We start from the raw sequence: 15,716 nt of genomic DNA on the forward strand, positions 1-15,716 counted from the left end.
GGTGTTCACTGGAAGGACTAATGTTGAAGCTGAAACTCCGATACTTTGGCCACCTGATGCGAAGAGCTGATTCATTTGAAAAGACCCTGATGCTGGGAAAGCCTGAGGGCAGGAGAAGAAGGGGATGACAGAGGATGAGATGGTTGGATGACATCACCAACTCGATGGACATGAGTTTGGGTAAACTCCGGGAGTTCGTGATGGACAGGATGGCCTGGCGTGCTGCAATTCATCGAGTCGCAAAGAGTTGGACACGACTGAGGAACTGAACTGAACTGACTGACAAAAATGAAGGATGAACCAACCAAGTTAAGTTTGGTAATGGTCAGAGCAGGAACCTCTGGTATAAATAACTCAAAATCAACATCAGGAAAATAATTCTGGAAGAGTAATATTTTAGACTATCATCACTTGATGAAGATGAACCAAGCCTTTGAAGATATAAAAATTACAATATCACTCTCCCATCTCAAAACCTCAATTTTTGCCACTCATCTGCCCTCTTACCAACAGCTGCTAAGTCCCTTCTGATTTCAACTCTGCATATCTCTTCCATTCTTCTCCTTCCTTACCATTCTTCTAGTTTTTCAAGCCCTCTTTACTTTCAGAAGACTCTTAGCTGGACTCAACATTCACTCTCTTGCCTCTTCAAATTCATTCCTTCATTCTACAAACATTTATGGCACACCTAGTAATCAGGCATTTTCCTAATTACCGAGGCTAAAAACAAACAGTATGTAGGATTTTCCCCTAAGGTGCTTACAGTGGGGAATATGATCAATTTTTATTGAAACTCATTTCATAAATAAAAAAGCAGAAGCTCAAACAAGCATTTTGGGGTTAGGTGTCTCATTCCAAAATCTATACTCTTCCCACTAAAAGCAGGAAATTATAACTTACTTCAATAAGTTCTAAGCTAAAATTAATACACAAAGAACTATGAAGCACTTAAGAGCAGCACTAACTACTGGAGACTCTGAGTAGGGTTTGCAGGAGACACTTCTGGGCTAAATTTTAAAGAGGAAGTAGAAGTTTGGGGATGCGATGCTTAAGGTAAATAAACATAACCGTTGCAGGAAAAGAGAATAGCTTTATCACTGGTACCATCGGGAAAGGAAAGTACCATTCTAGTAAGAATGGACTTCCCAGGTGGCACTAGTGGTAAAGAACCCGCCTGCCAATGCAGGAGACATAAGAAACTCTGTTTTGATCCCTGGATTGGGAAGGTCCCCCATGGCTATCCACTCCAGTATTCTTGCCTGGAGAAGGAACCTGGCGGGTTACAGTCCATAGGATTGCAAACAGACAGACTGAAGCAACTTAGCACATTCTAGTAAGAAAAGGGTAAGTAATGATACAGAGAGTCCCTTGGACTGCAAGATCAAACCAGTCAATCCTAAAGGAAATCAGTCCTGAATGTTCATTGGAAGGACTGATGCTGAAGCTGAAACTCCAATACTTTGGCCACCTGATGCTAAGAACTGACTCATTTGAAAAGACCCTGATGCTGGGAAAGATTGAAGGCAGGAGGTGAAGGGGACAACAGAGGATGAGATGGTTGCATGGCATCACCAACTCGATGGGCGTGAGTTTGAGCAAGCTCAAGGAGTTGGTGATGGACAGGGAAGCCTGGCGTGCTGCAGTTCATGGGGTCGCAAAGAGTCGGACACAACTGAGGAACTGAACAGAACTGAACTGAATATACAGAGGTGGAGCAAAGCTTGCAAGGTCGGGAATGATAAGAGAGAAACAAAACTTGATGCTGAAGATTATAGGAAGCTGCGAAGGATTTCAGGAATAGCAGTGACTTTTTCAGATATGTTTTAGAAAGATTTCTAAGACAACCCACCAGAAAAATGGGCAAGGAACATAAAAGGGCAACTCAGACAATCAGTTCAGTTCAGTTCAACTCACAGAATGAGAAATACAAAAGGCCCTTAACCAGATGAAAAGACACTTGAGTTCAGTTCAAGTGTATTGAGTGGAGTTCAAGACTTTGCACAAACACTCATTCCAAGTATCACACCACTGGAGATGCAAAACGGAATTGAGCAACCCATCACATAATCATCAGTTAAAAGGTGAAAATCACCTGGTGGTGGGCTCAGTAACTTCCTGATAAATGAGTGGAGTCAGGATAACAATGCAGGAGTGATTACAGTAATCATTTTTTCAATGTTTTCTGATAACAGAGTAAAGTGAAAATGAGGAAATACATTACAGAGAAGAGGCAAGGAAATCAAATATGTGAATACATCTAAGCTCAGGTATTCTTTCACGTGGGCTTCCCCAGTGGCTCAGACAGTAAAGTATCTGCCTGGAATGCGGGAGACCTGGGTTCATTCTCTGAGTCGGGAAGATCCCCTGGAGGAGGTCATAGCAACCCACTCCAGTTTCTTTCCTGGAGAATCCCCACGGACAGAGGAGCCTGGTGGGCTACAGTCCACGGGGTTGCAAAGAGGCGGACTGAGTAACTACGCACATTCTTTCACATATACTAAGTGCAAAAGAAAACCTTAAACAACAGCTGTTTTTAAAATGCAACAGAAATCTCACACTTCCACAATCATTATATTCCAGATACGGTGTGCCCAGAAAGCACACATTTAAGTGTTCTATTCAGGTCTGTCATATAAATTAATTTACTGAGGCAACAGTATCTTTCAACTCAAAAAAGGTTTCTGAGCTAAGAAAGGAAATCTGGATTGAGAAAGCCAAGTTGGAGTCTCCAGATTTGGGAAAAATCTCAAGGTCACTATTGTTTTAGGGCTTATTCCCACCTGCTTTGGGTCATTACCCCACTCTTTCCAATCATGGAGCCAAGGTGAACCTGGCCAGGCCCCAATTCCAGTCCAGACTCTGCCACTTACTGGGCAATCTTGGAAAGTCATCTGGACCCTCTGAACCTCAGTTTCCTCCACTGTAAAATGGGAATTATACGCATTTGTGAGGATTAAACAAAAAGAAGGGTGCCAGGAATTTGGGGAAAGCCCAACTATCACAGTCATTTCCATAATATTCCTGTGAAGATTCCTTGGATCCAAATGGTTGTCTGAGCCCCTTGGAAACAATGACTTCCTCCCGCTACCGCTCCCGCTCCCACTATGTCTCTTTAGATGAGAAAGGGAAGGGGATGAAGAGGAGAGCAACCATGGCTAAGGGCAAGAGGAGGAACCCACAGGGCAGGGGAGCAGGGGCGAAGGAGAGCAGAGTCCAGGGTGGAACCCTGGGGCTAGGGGCACAGGGCAGGGGTCTGAGGGTTGTGGAGCTGGGGCAGTGGGTAAGGGTCAGGCCCCTGCGGGTGCGGTCTGAGGGGCAGGGAGCTGGGGCAGCCGGTAAGGGTCAGGCCCCCGGGGGTGCGGTCTGAGGGTCGAGGGGCCGGAGCAGAGGGCGAGGGTCAGACCCCCGGGGGTGCGGTCCGAGGGTCGAGGGGCCGGAGCAGAGGGCGAGGGTCAGACCCCTGGGGGTGCGGTCCGAGGGTCGAGGGGCAGGAGCAGAGGGCGAGGGTCAGGCCCCCGGCGGTGCGGTCTGTGGGTCGAGGGGCCGGAGTAGAGGGCGAGGGTCAGACCCCCGGGGGTGCGGTCTGTGGGTCGAGGGGCAGGAGCAGAGGGCGAGGGTCAGGCCCCCGGCGGTGCGGTCTGTGGGTCGAGGGGCCGGAGTAGAGGGCGAGGGTCAGGCCCCCGGCGGTGCGGTCTGTGGGTCGAGGGGCAGGAGCAGAGGGCGAGGGTCAGGCCCCCGGCGGTGCGGTCTGTGGGTCGAGGGGCCGGAGTAGAGGGCGAGGGTCAGACCCCCGGGGGTGCGGTCCGAGGGTCGAGGGGCCGGAGCAGAGGACGAGGGTCAGACCCCCGGGGGTGCGGTCCGAGGGTCGAGGGGCCGGAGCAGAGGGCGAGGGTCAGACCCCCGGGGGTGCGGTCCGAGGGTCGAGGGGCCGGAGCAGAGGGCGAGGGTCAGACCCCCGGGGGTGCGGTCCGAGGGTCGAGGGGCCGGAGCAGAGGGCGAGGGTCAGACCCCCGGGGGTGCGGTCTGAGGGTCGAGGGGCCGGAGCAGAGGGCGAGGGTCAGACCCCCGGGGGTGCGGTCCGAGGGTCAAGGGGCCGGCGCAGAGGGTGATGATTGGCCAGGGTGGACGGCGAGCGGAGGCTCCCTGCCACTTCCAACCCGCCTTGGACGGAGTCCGAGGGTCGCTTCCCATCCCATCCTCCATCCCACCCTGTCCCTGAGGCGGATGGCGAGGGTCGAGCCTGAGTCCAGGCCTTGAGGCCTCCCTCACTTCTCCCCGGGAAAGAAGCGGCTCAGCCGACTGCGGCAGGAGAAGGCGTTCTAGGTCCCGAGTTACCAGAGCCGTTGGGGCCAATGATGCAGGTGAACCTCTTGAAGGGGCCTATGACCTGGCGGCCTCGCCATGACTTAAAGTTCTCCACAAGCAGCACTTCCAAACGGCCCATGGCTGCGCCCTCCGCGCCTCAGCTGCGTCCTCACACGCTGGCGGGAAAAGCGCGGGAAGCGCCTCGTGCTGTCTCGCGAGAGGAAGCGAGAACTCCGACGAGCGCTGCGCTGTTTCTTAGCAACCAGAGTTGTTTACGTTTCCGAGGAAACCGAGACTCCACGCCTCTGGCGCAGTGAGAGAAGGCCGATTGAAAGCCTCTTGGGCAGGCTCTCATCCCACCTACCCGGACTCCTAGGGAGCCAGCCTCGCTGGGCTTGAGCTTGTTTTATTTTTGTTGTCTTTTCATTTAATCTCGCATGTTTTTGAAACCTCTTAGAATTTCTTAGCAATTCGCAGTCATGGAGGTAGCGCAGCCCAAGGACCTGGAGGAGGACTTTGTCCTGGCCAAAAGAAGATATGCGGAGCAGGGCAGGCAGAAACGGATTTTCAACGCCAGGAACAGGATCATTGGGGTGAGACCCTCCGGATCTGAAGGGAGAGGAGCCAGGAGGGAATGGCGGGGGAAGGGGGGACGAGGGGGCGGGGGCAACAAGAGAGGCGAGCAGCGAGAGACAAGAGGAGATAAACCATTGGAATAAAACTTTTGATCCAGGCACAGCTGCGGACGGCTCCAAGCTTTGCCGGGAAGACTTGTTCCACGTATTGAGTTAGTGGAGGATGAGGGAGACCTCATAACAGACCAAAAAATACTCCCTGTCACTTGCCAGACAGGCAATTGAGTCCTGCAGCGGGGAGCGAGCTTGCCTGGAGTTAGTGGCCAGAGACTGGAATGCGGTTCTCTTCTCTCTGAGCCAGACTTTCTACATTGCCAGGAATTTCCTTCAGTCCATTCAACAGACAAATGCCAGTAAAGAGAGTTCTTATTTTGTGGCAAACCTGAGCCAGGCCTAGGAGATGAGGAATAAGGCGATCCTTGACTTTGTGAAATTGATAGCCCAGCGGACGAGGCAGGCATTAAAATGGTCACATTATAATGCAGGGAAGTCAATGCTGTGTGTGTATGGGGGTGGGGATGGGGGGTGGGGGTGTGTGGAGCACAGGGTGCCAGGGAGCACCAACTAGGGCTGGGAGAGGAAAGCAGAGAGGGCTTCCCGGAGGAGGTGATGCTTAAGTAGTGTCTGAGAATGAGGACCTACTGACTAAAAAAGGGAGAAGGAAGCTCTGGAGAAAGTTAAGACAGGCTGAAGAACCAACAGAGACACACAAGGGCATTCGGTTATGAGACGATTTGGTTTCTAAAAAGATAAGTACAATTGTTATCAACTGAATAAAATTGTCTGGCTTTTATTCTCTCCCATTGTTTTCCTTTCCCAGGGAGACACCACCGCCTGGGATGCTCAGGTTTGTGACCAGAACATAAAAGCAGCAACTGAAAAAGAGAGAGAGGAAACCTTTGGTGAGCATTCTCTGAATGGCCATTGAGTGGCGCAGGGCCGTGTGCCTTTAGACCCAGGTCACATTCCTCATGTGTGTAAAGCCTTGTCATTTTCACGCTCTTCTTCCTTTTAAAATTTCAGTTTCTTGTGCTCAGTTAACTTAATCCACTGACTCTTCCACACGTGAAAATTAGCTATTGAATTCTATGTGAGTAGGAAATATATTGTGAGCAGACATGTATGTTTTTCTCTGTTTTCTTTAAAAACTAGGCATGAAAAACCTCACACACACACATATTCTCTGCCAAACATTCAAGACTTTCTACCAGGGACAGCTGGTAACAGTAGACAAACACACTCTTGAGCCCACACCCCAGAGCTGACTCAGAACCAGGCTTGGTTCAAGTAACAGTGTTCTGGCTTGTGAATCAGATTCTCAAATAGTATTCATTTCCGCCCCCATCATGTCCAACAATGTCTTTTAAAGCACCATAAGGATTTTTTGAATAGAAAAAAAGGATACAAAATTATATGTACAATGGGTTATCAATTAAGTTAAATATAAAAATATATATAAGTTTAAAATATATAAAAATATGTTTAGAAAAAGCCACAAAGGAACTATACCAAAATAGGAGCAGTGGTAAATTTGGAGTGATGGCGTGATGAGTGACGTTCACTTTCTTCCTTATCCGCTCAGTTCAGTCGCTCAGTCATGTCTGACCCTTTGTGACCCCTGGACTGCAGCACGCCAGGTTTCCCTGTCCTTCACTATCTCCCAGAGTTTGCTCAAACTCATGTCCATTGAGTCAGTGATGCCATCTAGCCATCTCATCCTCTGTCGCCCCCTTCTCTTCCTGCTCTCAATCTTTCCCAGCATCAGGGTCTTTTCTTATTTATAGTGTTTCATATGTTCTTTTAAAATTCTAGTGTAAAAGTAATTCAAACCTGTGATAAACCATAATGGAAAAGAATATGAAAAAGAGTATATATATATATGTATAACTGAATCACTTTGCTGTACAGCAGAAATTAACCCAGCATTGTAAATCAATTATACTTCAATAAATTTTTTTACAAAATTAATTCAAACCTACAGAAATGATGTGACAGGCACACACCTACCACCAGACTAGATGTGAGCATTTTGCCAACCTGGCTTTAGATATCTTATATTAAGAATGATTTTTGAGAATTAAATGTTACACAGAAGTAGCTAAAGCTCTCCTCCATCTTACCATTTTCCTCTTTTTCCCTCCTCAGAGGTGTGATCATTCCCATGTATGTTTCTGTACTTGTACCCTTCATGTATGTATATCCATGACAATATAAAATTCGTGTCTGTGTTTTACATTTTTACATAAAAGGTATGTTGAATGTATCTTTTTGCAACATTTAAGAAATTCAACAACCTATTTTGGGAATTTATTGGTGATCTCCATACAGAATATTCATTTTAATTGCTTTATGATATTTCCTTATATGAATTTTAACCACAGTTTCTTTATTCCTCTGCTGGTGGCTGATTCAGATTTTTTCCAGTTTTTTAAATAATTGCAAACAATGTTAATGACTCTCCTGCACTATGTCCCAATGTTCATGTTCCTGGTGGACCTGGAAGTGGAGTTGACAGGTCATAGGATGTGCACATTTTCAGTTTTAGGGGATATTGGCAAATTGCTTTCCATGGTTATAAAAGTACCAAGTTATGACTCTCACAAGCAGTAAATGAGATATCTCTACGTTTTGCCACGTCCTCACTAATACCTGCTATTTTTAGCATTTTAAAATGTTTCTTCAATTCATTGGATGTTTCCCATCTTGAATGGTTGATGATCTTTTCACAAGTTTATTGATCATTCAGGTTTCTCTATAGTGATTTGCCTTTTCCCTTCCTTTGCCCCTTTTGTGGTTAGGTTGTTTTTAAGTTGATTTGTAGGTGCTTTTTTATATTCAGAATTAATCCTTTAATGGTTGTGTTAACCTTTGGGAGAGTTGGATGACTTTTAGAATCACTAAAAATTATTTTTTTGGGTATATTCAAATTTCTTTCTTTCCTCTGAATCTTTCGCTAATGAATATGCTGTATCTTTTCTAGCTGCTGAAATGAGGCAAAATGACAAGATTGCATGCATATCAGAAAACCGGGAAAGGAGAGATAGGAAAAATCTCTGTAAAGCTATCAATGATTTCCAACAGAGCTTTCAGAGGCCGGAAACATGCCGTGAATTTGACCTCTCTGACCCCCTAGCCCTTAAGAAAGATCGTCCAGCCCGGCAGTCAGATTATGATGCTTGGAATACAATATCAGGAATGCAGAAATTCATGGGAGAGGATTTAAACTTCCATCTGAGGAAGAAATTCCAAGAGGAACAAAACAGGGAATGGTCCCTGCAACAGCAAAAAGAATGGATGATTGGCCGGGAGAACCAAAAATGTGCAGGTAACAGAACAAAAAAGACAAGTGGGTCTCAATACTTTGTTTAACAAATCAACCCCAGTTTGTTTTTTTTTCTTGTTTCATTTTGTCTCTTAAGTCTCACTAATAGGCTATTTTACCCACATGGCCAAAGAAAGAGACATCAGAACCTGTGTTTCAGGATTTGGATGTCTTTAGTCACACGTCCATCATGCAGGAAACACTTTCTGAGCTTATGGTCCGTCAGGGTGCCCATGGGATCCTGGAGCCCAGGGTAACTCAGCATTGGTCTGGCCCTTGGTGTGCTCACAGCCTTGCTGGGAAGACAGTGGGAAAGACGGATCATCCCCCGAACCTGACAGTCCACCTCCATCAATGGGAGCTCTGTTCTTCCTGTTGCTCTGGCCCAAACCAAGTCATCTTGACTCTTTTCTTTCTCTCAGATGCTGCACGCACTCCCGCAGTAGGTCATCTCAGGTTCCAACCACCATCATTACCTCCACCACTACCACTAGACTCAAAAGCCAGCACATCCTGACGGGATCACCGAAATAGCCTCTAACTGGCCTCCCAGCTTCTGCTCTTGTCTCTGTACACTCTCTTCTCGGCCCAAAGCCAGAAAGATCCTGTTAAAAAGGTGAACTGCTGAGGGGCTTCCCCGGTGGTGCAGTGGTTGAGACTCTGACGCCCAGTGCAGGGGACACGGGTTCAGTCCCTGGTAGGGAAACTAAGATTCCATGTGCCGTGACACAACTAAGCCTGCGTGGCAACTTCTGAGCCTGCAAGCTCTAGAGCCTGCTTGCCACAGCGAAGATCCCATGTGCTGAGGCAAATATGTATATACATAAAGCTGCTACTTCCCTGGTGGTCCAGTGGTTAATATATATATATATACACACATACACACACACATAAAGCTGCTACTTCCCTGGTGGTCCAGTGGTTTAAATTCCATGTTCCCAATGCAGGGGACATGGCTTAAATCCCTGGTCAGGAAACTAAGATCCCACATGACTCACAGCATGGCCAAAAATAAAAAATTAAGTAAGATCCTTTGTTCAAAACCAATAGCTTCTTACTTTACTCATTAATGGTTGTCTCAGCTGGAGGGACCCAGGTTTGATCCTTGGGTCAGGAACATCCCCTGGAGAAGGGCATGGCAACCCACTCCAGTATTTTTGCCTGGAGAACTCCGTAGACAGAGGAGCCTGGTGGGCTACAGTCCATGGGGTCACAAAGAGACACGACTGAGCGACTAACACATTTATTCAATAAAAACCAAATTTATTTCAAGTACCAGCAAGGCCCTCACAGTCTCACCTTATCTCCTACTACGCTGCCCCCTAAGCCCTTCTTCCTTGGTACCACAGATATGTGTGGTCAGTCGTGTCCATAGACATTACCAGGCCACAGTTATGATCCTAACACTGCCAGGCACTTGTCTAAGAGCTTGGCTTGAATGAACTCATCTGCGTCTCCCATGAACCTTCCATTGCATCCCCCTTCTTCTGATGGGAGCATGGTAAGACACGGACGCAGAAACAATGCTCCACAGGGCGCTCTGCACATCTGGGAAGGAGCCCTGGGCAGGCACACAAGCTTTGACTATTTTTCTTCCTTTCAGAGGATCTCTACTTGAAGACAAGGCTGCAGTTTGATGAGACAGCCAAGCATTTACAGAATCTGGAAACCGCCACCAGGAAGGGGGTTTGTGCAACTGTGAAAGAATTCAACAAGAACCAGGTATAGACCCCAGGCCTGTCTGGAGGGGAGGGCAGACACACGGCCACCTCCCGGGGTGCCCCAGCACTCTCAGCTCATCAGTGACAGCCATGGTTATTGATTTGTTAATTTTTGGCCATGCCACGTGGCTTGCAGGATCTCAGTTCCCTGACCAGGAACTGAACCCAGACGATGGCAGTGAAAGCCCAGGAATCCTAACCACTAGCCCACTGGTGGACTCCCAGAATATTTTTTTTAATCTCTGCAACAATCATCTGATCTTGTTAGTCACTGTGTTTAACAGCCCTGTCAGAGAGGTACCATGAACTCAACTGATCAAGAAACAGGCTCAGAGGTAGGAACTGATTTTCTTAGAGACAGCTGAGTACTAATCTGATTTGCTTTGGCAGATTCAAAACACTGGACTTCCAAATACTACAAGTCCAGTATTCAAATCAGACCTGTCCAATTACAAAGCATGCACTTAATGTAACGTAGTCAGGCTGGCCTCCCTGTGAACACCTGCTACGTGCGGGCACCTAGCAAAGTGCCCCATCTGTCCAATATTAAAGAGAAGTGATTTCATCCTTCTCTTGACTTGACGGAGAAATAACTGTAGCCCAGAGAGGGAAGGTGTCTCACTGCAGGTCACACAGCCAGGGCCTGTCCCTTCTACCCATCACCTTCATGAGGTTGCCGGGCAGTAGGAGCACCTTTTAGAAATCACCACTTCCGTGAATCACTTGGTTGGTGGTTCTTTGTGGCCTGCCGCTGGCCCAGAGTGACCAGGACCACAGGGAAGGGTATGCAGCCCTGTCCTGGGGGTGGGTGAGGCTAAGCCTAGGGGAGATGGCTGCCTAACGGGGGAGACAGCTCCCTGCTTTGGCAAATCACTGCAGACAAAGACCTGCCGGGATTATGCACATGACCAACTGGTAGTGATCCTCTGAGCCCAACCCACTCACCCAGCATCACCCAGGCAGCCAGGGGGCCAGGGACCTCCCCACATCCATACCGGACAAGTCTCCACCCACCTGCCCAGGAGCCCTGTTTAGCACATTCTTCCTTCAAGGGCCCTTTCAAGCTTTGCCAGCCTGTGCCTCAGTCCCACCAGGCTCACTCAGAAAATATGTTTAGTTGCTCAGTCATGTCTGACTCTTTGCAACCCCATGGACTGTAGCCCACCAGGCGCCTCTGTCCATGGGATTCTCCAGGCAAGAATACTGGAGTGGGTAGCCTATCCCTCCTCCAGGGGATCTTTCGAAGCCAGGGATCGAACCCGGGTCTCCTGCATGGCAGGTGGATTCTTTACTGTCTGAGCCACCAGGGAAGCCCCTTCAGAGCATCATCCTTAATATCTTCCCCTGCACAGGCCCTGGAGTCAGCGCAAAAGAAAATTCAAGAAAGAAAACAAGAACAGGAGGATAACCTAGCCGAGATCTCCAACCTGCTGCGTGGGGACCTGCTCTCGGAGAACCCGCAGCAGGCAGCCAGCTCCTTCGGGCCGCATCGCGTGGTGCCCGACCGCTGGAAGGGCATGAGCCGGGAGCAGCGGGAGGAGATCCGCCTGGTGCAGAAACAGCAAGTCCAGGAGAAGCTGGTGCCTGTCCCCTCCCCACCTCCCCAAGCCCTCAGCCCCGCACCGTTCCCTCCACCACCACCCCCCACCCACCCCAGCCCTCAGACGTGGCTCTATGCTCCCTACCGCCTGCCTGGAGCATCTAGTTATAGCCGCTGTCACACTGGGCCCCAGAAGCTGCCCTCAAGGAGTCTGTGTTCCATTTGGGGGGGAGGGCAAGAGTGGAGTGATCCCACATGTGCTGGATGCTGGGGAGGGGAGGAGGCTGTGGAGGGGGGCTGAGAGTGCTGGGAGTGAGGAGGGTCATCACGGGACTCATGGCCTTGAAACAAAGGTCTGAAGGGGGAGGGAGTCATCTGGGGAGAGGGTTCTCTCTGTGGGGGCGGGAACTGCAAGGAGCACGGCCTTGAGGAAGGAAGGCCCGTCTTGACCGCAGTCACAGGGTGGGGGGGGGTAGGGCTGTATTGCCTTGAGGGGCTTCCCTGGAGCCCCTATTTCCTGGTGAAATAGGAAGGTGGTCAGCAGCTGAAGGGAAGGGGTTAGGGTAGGAGTTTTGCAAAAGTGGTCAAAGTTCATCTGGAAAGGGGAAGGGGCAAGTGGCCGGGCAGCCTCAGCTCCCCCCAACCCCGACTTTAAGTCCCGGTCATGAACTTGAAGTGACCCTTGTGAGTAGAGCCATGCTCGCCTATAACGGGAGAGCTGGGACTCAACAATGGTCAGAGCTTGCCTGGCAAGTGGGACCAGGTGGGAGGCTCAGGGTGCCCAGGCGTCTGCCAGGGTGTGTCAGCTGTGGACGCTGGGCTGAATGAGGAGGAAGGTAAGGACGCACGGAGTTCAAGGGACCGTGGAGGGCGTCGAGTCCGCAGACAGGCAGTCACAGTCTGGGGGAGCCTCGTGGGAACAAGGGTGTGGAGAGAGAGAGAGGCAGGTCCTCACTGTGGTGGATGGGAATCCAAGGTGAGACTCTGGAGGGTGGTGTTATTGGCAACGACAGGGTGAGGGCAGAGGTTCCCAGAGCAGGCTGTCTGGACCAGCCGCACCTAGGAACTCGAGAGTGATGGGGATTCTCTGGCCCTCGCCAGGCCTACTGAACCGGAAACACTCAGCTAGTGCCCCCTCCCCCCAGGGGTTCTGGTACCCCCTGGCGTTCAAGGATCATGGGCAGCATTTGCCCCCGGGGTGAGGGGATGGCTGAGAGAGTGGAAGGGAGTCTTTGGAAAAGAGGCAGAATCACGGGGAAGCAGGGAAAGGGTCATCTCCGAGTATGTTGAAATGACGCGAAATCACGACAGGAGAGAGATTTGGAGACGTTCTCAGAGGATGGGTGAGGCTCCCACGGGGTCCGCAGATGACAGCCACGCTCGGTGTGATGCAGTGGTCGGTGTCAGCTTCCCAGCAGATGGGCGTGGGGAAGGGGAGGGGCAGTAGCCTGGACCAGGAGATGGGGAGCAGGTCAGGCACCTCGCCACGGGAGGGGAAACAGACAGCAACCAGGGGGTGAGGCAGGGGAGTTAGCCCAAAGTGAGAGGAGCCTGAGGCTGGCATCAGGAGGCAGGGGACACGGCCACCTTCGCCAGGCCTGGCTCTGCCCTTCACAACGGTAGTTCAGCCCGACTGCCTGGCAAGGAAGGTCGGCCATCTGTCCCGAAAGCAGCAGTTTTGGTCTGATTTTTAATCTCTGTAGAAACTTAATAAGAAGTTAGAGAAACACTAGAAAAGAAGCTAGAAAAAAGAAGAAAAAAATCCCATGTGAAATCTCACACTCAGAAGACCCCTCTCCCATCCCCCCTACATGCCTTCTGGAATCCTGTCCCTCCAGGCTCCTCTTCTATACAAGGACATAATTTGGAAAGCTGAGATCACGATAAGAATACTCTTCTCTTAGTGTGGGCTTCTATGTCCCTGTATCGTTCCCAATTCTTTTTTTTTTTAATTAGAGCACAGCCAGGCTTTTTTTTTTTTTTTAATTATTTTATCTATTTGGCTGCGTTGGGCCTTAGCTGTGGCATGCAGGGTCTTTATTGCACCATGTGAACTCAGTTGCGGCATGTGGGATCTTAGTTCCCCACCCAGGGATCGAACCCAGGTCCCCTGCATTGGGGGCTGGGAGTCTTAGCCACCAGACCACCAGGGAAGTCCCCTCTGGGGCTCTCCTGCTGGGGGACGGGGGGTGGTGAGTCGCCGCTCCTCTCTGCAGAGGCTCCAGGAGGAAGAGCGCCAGCGAGACATGGACTGGGACCGGCGGAGGATTCAGAAGGCTCGTGCCACCTTGCTGTTTGAGCGGCAGCAGCAGCGCCAGCAGCGTGGCCTGCGCAGGGCCCTGGACTGCAGCAACCTCAGCCTGGCCAGGGAGCAGCTTCTGCAGTGAGTGCTGGGCAGAGGGCCTTGAGGGAGTGGGGAGGTGGGGGTATGGCTGGGGAGGGCTGGCGGAGGGGGCTGGGAACAGGTCAAGGTCAAGGGTGGGGGCAGATGGGAACTGGGAGCACCATCGAGGGGACCAGGCTTGGGGAAAGGGGAGGTGAGAGCTGGCCATGCAGGGCCCATGGAGCAACCACTGTCCTTTCCTGGACCCCTGGCTCACCTCCCCTGAAGCTTTCCCGCCCACAGGCTCAGGACCCTTGGGGTATCTTTCACCAGAGGCCCCCCATAGCGGCAGTGGGTGGGGCTGTGGCATAGCCACCTGGTAAAGAGGAGTGGGGAAAGGGCTCAGAGCTAGGAAGCCATCGGTCCCCGTGCAGGCCAGGGAGGGATTGAGACTCCCCTGTGCCCACATTCCATAAACACCCCTCCCTGGACAGTCCTCACCCGGGCGCCCGCAAAGCCCAGCGGGCCCGACAGAGGTGCTGGTGACGGAGTTCACGGAGGGCCCCGGGAGCCCCAGGGGAGGACTCCGGCTGGGCTTCTGGGAGGAGGCTACATGGCTCAGACACAGGGGACAATGGTGCCAGCTGCCCACCGCAGGGAGGGCCCTCTGGGCAGAGGGAGGGGTTCCTGAGCTGCCAAGAACAAGCAGTCTCTTCTTCCCTATGGACAGGCCCCAAGAGTAGTTCAGACTTCCAGCTACAGAAAATGTCAAATGCAGATCAGTGGGTGAACCTGTCACTAAAAACCCATTATTTAACTTTTAAATCTATCTATTCATCAAGCTCTGGCTTGAACTCAGAGGGGACCCACAAGTATTTTTTCTAATCAGATGTCTGTGAACTGGTGGTTCCATCTTTGGGGGCCTAAATGAGGAGAATTAAGATATAATCTCACAGAAATCAAATGGGAGGGGCAAGCATCTTTACAATCACGGAATTCTAAGATGTCCCCACATCTTGCACACACAGGTCCCTAGGCTAACCAGTCAGTTCAGTTCAGTTGCTCAGTCGAGTCTGACTCTTTGTGACCCCATGGACTGCAGCACGCCAGGCTAACCAATCAGCAGTGACAAAATGCCCCTTCTTCCCTTTGAGCTTGTAGTGCTGGGATGAATTGTGTATCCTGGGGATAAGACACCAATAAAAAGTAGAATATTTAGGAAGTTGGGCATTTGCCAATTTCTTTTTCTCCTTGTTTTATTATCAGGAAAAAATATATGAAGGAACTCTGTACTAATCATGCTGCTGAAGATTATTTCACACAATTTAATACAGGAAGTCGATAAGGAAAAATTCACCTTGCTTTCCTCTGAACTGTTTATTTATAAAGCGCAGTTACCTTGAAGAGTCACATCTGTTAAAAAAAAAAAAAATGCACCCTTTGGTCCAGAAGTACCGTTTGAACTGAATTTTTCCGTTGTAGACAAAGCTTGATTAAACCTCTTCCTGTATTTCTATGAGGAGGATTCGTGTCCACTCAACTCCGCTCCGACTGGCTCCAGAGCACCTCTGGGTGCTGCGGACCCAGGAATGAGGGCCTGCGAGTTAGACCCTAGGTTCAACTGGTGCATCACCCACACTCACAGGCATCGTTTTATTTATTTATTTTAAAGAGTGTCATGTTTATTTTTTTAATATTTTTATTTAGTTTATTTGACTGCACCGGGTCTTAGCTGCAGCACACAGGAGCCTTTAGTTTTGGCGTGCAAACTCGCATCTAGTTCCCTGACCAGGGTCGGAACCCGGCCCCATGCCCTGGGAGCGGAGAGTCTTCACCATTGGACCTTCGGGGAAGTCCCTACGGGAATCAT

At 50.1% G+C, this 15,716-nt stretch overlaps 2 protein-coding genes across 6 annotated transcripts in view; one reads left to right on the forward strand and one right to left on the reverse strand.

The window, feature by feature from the left end:
* SMC1B (structural maintenance of chromosomes 1B) overlaps nucleotides 1-4,476 on the reverse strand; it is an 85,875-nt gene extending 81,399 nt beyond the window's left edge. For all 5 annotated transcript variants that reach the window (XM_081594935.1, XM_081594933.1, XM_081594936.1 and 2 more), the window contains exon 1: nucleotides 4,336-4,476. In XM_081594935.1, coding sequence (XP_081451061.1) covers nucleotides 4,336-4,444 — 109 coding nt within the window. In that variant the 5' untranslated portion in view covers nucleotides 4,445-4,476. The remainder of the gene's footprint in view (nucleotides 1-4,335) is intronic.
* Nucleotides 4,477-4,606: 130 nt separating this feature from the next.
* Nucleotides 4,607-15,362, forward strand: RIBC2 (RIB43A domain with coiled-coils 2). Its single transcript, XM_081594939.1, has 7 exons — nucleotides 4,607-4,898; nucleotides 5,761-5,842; nucleotides 7,921-8,265; nucleotides 9,866-9,984; nucleotides 11,336-11,563; nucleotides 13,740-13,906; nucleotides 15,113-15,362. The coding sequence occupies exons 1-7, from the start codon at nucleotides 4,785-4,787 to the stop codon at nucleotides 15,189-15,191; spliced, it is 1,134 nt and encodes a 377-aa protein (XP_081451065.1). The 5' UTR covers nucleotides 4,607-4,784; the 3' UTR covers nucleotides 15,192-15,362.
* Nucleotides 15,363-15,716: the final 354 nt, after the last annotated feature.

The sequence above is a fragment of the Giraffa tippelskirchi genome, chromosome 4, assembly GCF_054371585.1.
Source record: "Giraffa tippelskirchi isolate mGirTip1 chromosome 4, T2T-mGirTip1v1.2.pri, whole genome shotgun sequence".
Taxonomy (NCBI): Eukaryota; Metazoa; Chordata; class Mammalia; order Artiodactyla; family Giraffidae; genus Giraffa; species Giraffa tippelskirchi.